Source organism: Orycteropus afer, unplaced genomic scaffold (assembly GCF_000298275.1).
Source record: "Orycteropus afer afer isolate SDZICR_OR568_19922 unplaced genomic scaffold, OryAfe1.0 scaffold01227, whole genome shotgun sequence".
Classification (NCBI taxonomy): domain Eukaryota; kingdom Metazoa; phylum Chordata; class Mammalia; order Tubulidentata; family Orycteropodidae; genus Orycteropus; species Orycteropus afer.
Window position 1 is genome coordinate 58,138 of NW_006922814.1, and position 3,976 is coordinate 62,113.

General features: G+C 40.8%; 1 protein-coding gene across 1 annotated transcript in view; it reads left to right on the forward strand.

Moving 5' to 3' along the window:
• The window catches only part of MBTPS2 (membrane bound transcription factor peptidase, site 2), a 74,387-nt gene that overhangs the window by 54,971 nt on the left and 15,440 nt on the right, over window positions 1–3,976 (forward strand). Inside the window, exons 6-7 of the mRNA XM_007958943.2 lie at window positions 1,885–2,003; window positions 3,512–3,692. Of these exons, the coding sequence (XP_007957134.1) occupies window positions 1,885–2,003; window positions 3,512–3,692 (300 nt within the window). The remainder of the gene's footprint in view (window positions 1–1,884; window positions 2,004–3,511; window positions 3,693–3,976) is intronic.

Genomic DNA, 3,976 nt, shown 5'->3' on the forward strand with positions numbered 1-3,976 from the left:
AGAGAACAATCATGGGAGAAAGAAGGGCTGCTTATGCACAGGGAGACAGCTCAGGGGGCAGGAGTGCATGGAGGGGTGGACACAGGGAAGAGGTGAATGTCAGTGGGAGGGGAGCTGTTGCATTGTGGTAAGCTGTAGTCAATGTCATGAGACAAAGTGTATGTTAACTGCTGTATAGAAAGTGAATTTGTTCTGTAAATTTTCACTCAAATTACAATAAAAAAACCGATGAGGTCATGCGGGGTTAGAGTGGGCCCTAATCCAATATTGGTGTCCTTATAAGAACATCCACAGGGAGAGAATGCCATGTGGCCCATGAGGCAAAAATTAGTGATGCAGCTGCAAGCCAAGAAGCACCAGTGACTGCTGGCAGCCACTGGAACCTAGGAGAGAGTTGTGGGATGGTTTCTTCCTCAGAGCCTCTAGAAAGAGCCAACCCTGCTGACCCCTTGATTTCAGACTTCTAGCCTCCAGAACTGTGAGAGAATAAATTTTTATTGTGTGAAGCCATCTAGTTTGTGGGAAGTTGTTGCAGCAGCCCTAGGAAACTATTAGAGCTACCTTGTTGCCTTCGTCACAGCCATAATGTTCTTTTGCCCTGACCCATGAAATCATTCTTAAACTGTGGATCAGCTATTCTCATGCCAGTACCACTACTTAGAATATAAACCAGAATAAAATTGGCCCTCAATTTCATGAAAGTCTTTACTGTTGCTTGAAAACACTTTTATTAAATTAATGAAAACAGAAGAAGGCATGCCATCAAAGCTATTTAACATTGTTCTAGTCACTGCTATAAGGCCAAAGTGTGTATGGGGGGGGGGCATAGTATAGATGTTTTGTTAAAAATGTTACAACTATATGAGGAAAGAAAAACTGGAATCTGAATCAAATTTTCATTGTGTTTTTCTGTGAACCAGTGACAGTAGACTAAACCAAAACCAAACTCACTGCTGTCCACTCGTATCTGACTCCTAGTGACCCCTCCTTGGGTTTCTGAGGTGGTATCACTACAGAAGTAGATTGCCCAACCTTCCTTCCGAGGAGTGGCTCCCAGTGACAGTAAAGGATGTGGTTTTAATTTTCTTATTTTTCTCTTTTCTATGTTTTCCTGTTTCTCTATATGAGTGCCATTCCCTTCTGTGTTTATTATTATTATTATATCATTTAGTATTTTTTACAGAATGACTTTGTTGCTTTATGGTTCATTGCTTTTTAGTCAAGATATATATTCTATTTGTTCCACCAATACTACTTGCCATAATAGTTTAAGGAGCTCTGGTGGCATAGTGCTTAAGGCATTTGACTGCTGATCAGAAGGCTGGGGGTTCAAACCCACCAGCCACTCCTCAAAAGGAAGACTGGGCACTCTACTTCCATAGAGGTACCTATGAGTTGGAATTGACTTGACAGCAGTGAGTTTTATAATAGTTTAGGTCTTAACATTAAAACAATCCCTTTTTCCAAGTGCACTTGGGTTTCTGCTCCCCAATTCAGCAAGAATGATCTTGTTATTTCGTCTTAACTTTTTTTTTAATAGCTTCAGAGTACCTTCCAGAGATCTCAAGTATGTTTAAATTGACAATGTTTACATTTTCTGAAGAGGGTATAGTAAGAAGATAGAAGTTCTGTTGGTGTTAAACCATATTAACCTGTAGTCTTCATAATGTGGTCTTAACGTACTCGTTTTTTAGATCTCAGTATCTGAATTGAAGGGCCTGTCTAACTGAACATCTGTCTGCTGTACTGATAAGGAGGCCTATCAGCATCACAGCGTCTTCTGGTCACTTCACTAATTCAGCACAATGCTCAAGTGTTAAGAGGTTCAAATGCCTATATTATTCCTGCTGCTGCTAACCTGACCCCTCTTTTCCCTCTCTTCAGGTATCTGGCATAATTTTGTCCTTGCGCTCTTGTGTATTTTGGCCCTTGTTCTGCTCCCAGTGATTCTCTTGCCATTTTACTACACTGGAGTCGGAGTGCTTATCACTGAAGTTGCTGAGGTATGTAAGGATTAACCCACTGTCATCAAGTCAATTGTGACTCATAGCGACCCTATAGTACAGAGTAGAACTGCCTCACAGGGTTTCCAGGACTGTAAATCTTCCCCCTGCTTCTGTGTCCACATTCCAACACTCATCCTTTCTCTCTTGGACTGGTGAGAGCTGAATTTCATAAGTACAGGGCTCTCTGCAAGGCTGTAATCTTTTCAAAAGCAGACCATCTCATCATTCTCCCTTGGAGCAGCTGGTGGGTTTGAACCACCACCCTTTTGGTTAGCAGCACAGCGCTTTAGCACAGTGCTAACAGAACTCCTTAAAGTAAGGATTACTTCAGGGCATTCTTTCACCAGATTTTATGATGAAATACATAGAATATTGTGTCAGGAACTTTTATTCAAGTTTTCCTAACATACAGAATGCTCAGTTTCTTGTGTAGAAATTGCTAGAATGCTTTCAAATCTAACAAATAATCGTGTGAAACGCATTCAAACTCAAAACCAAACACATTGCCATCGAGTCAGTTCCGACGCATAGTGACTGTAAAGGACAAAGTAAAACTGCCCCCTAGTGTTACCAAGACTGTCACCTTTATGGAAGCAGACTGCTTCATCTTTCTTCCAGGGAGCAGCTGGAGGGTTCGAACTGCCGACCTTTTGGTTAGCAGCCAAATGCCTCAACCACTGCACTACCAGAGCTCCTTATTCAAACATTAGGAAGAAGATTACTTTTGTGAGCAATTGAATGAGTTTATATGATTCATTGTGCTGACAGTACTGGCTGCATACTTGAGATTGTGTTTATGTAAGGACTTGTTTTATAGTTTCATTAATTTTTTCTTAATTTTTTCACATTTTATTGAGTTTTAGGTACACAGCATATTAGCTTCTCATTCAACAAGAAGAAAAATTATTACAAACAGTACAAGGCATTTTATCTGACTCCCCCTCTGTCTCATCCTCTCTCTCTCACACACACACACGCTCACACGTGCACAAATTAATAAGCAGTTTGAGGGAAAACTTTATCATTTTAATGTTCATGTTCAGCAAGTAAATTTTTATTTTCAGTTGCCAAAAATTCAAAATCCTAGAAAATTGAGAAAGTAAATGTAATTGTCAGGTTCTAATTTGTTAATTTTCTGGGTCTATATTCACGGATTTAGGAGTCCTGGTAGCATAATGCCTAAGGCACTTGACTGCTAACCAGAAGGCTGGTGGTTCAAACCCACCAGCCACTCCTCAGAAGGAAGGTTGGGTAATCTACTTCCGTGGTGATAGTGCCTTGGAAACCCAAGGAGGGGTTGCTATGAGTCAGGTCTGACTTGACGGCACATAACAACAACAACAACAACATATTCGTGGTTTTCAAGCCACTGTAGCTGGATTATTTTCTGCATTCTTCAAAATATTGTACATAATTTACTCAGTGTCCTTACATATTATTTGTTTAGATTAATCATAGTAGCTTGCCTTCACAAATTATCTAATTGTTTTTACCCTTTTCTTAAGGACTCGCCTGCCGTTGGACCCAGAGGCCTTTTTGTGGGAGATCTTGTCACCCATCTACAGGATTGTCCTGTTACTAATGTGCAAGATTGGAATGAATGTCTAGATACCATTGCATATGAGCCCCAGATTGGTTACTGTATAAGTGCATCAACTTTACAGCAGTTAAGCTTCCCAGTTCGAGGTGTGTACATTTCTTCCATATTGTATAATGCTTCAAGCCCACTGCTTACCATTCACTACTCCTTAGATCTTTTCTATGGCTTTATTTTCTTCTAATCTTTCCAAGGGAGCTCTGGTAGCATAGTGGCTAAGGCACTTGACTGCTAACCAGAAGGGTGGTGGTTCAAGCCCACCAGCCACTCCTCGGAAGGAAGGTGAGGCAATCTACTTCTGTAGTGATACTGCCTCGGAAACCCAAGAAGGGGTTGCTATGAGTAGCTTCCGACTTGATGGCATATAACAACA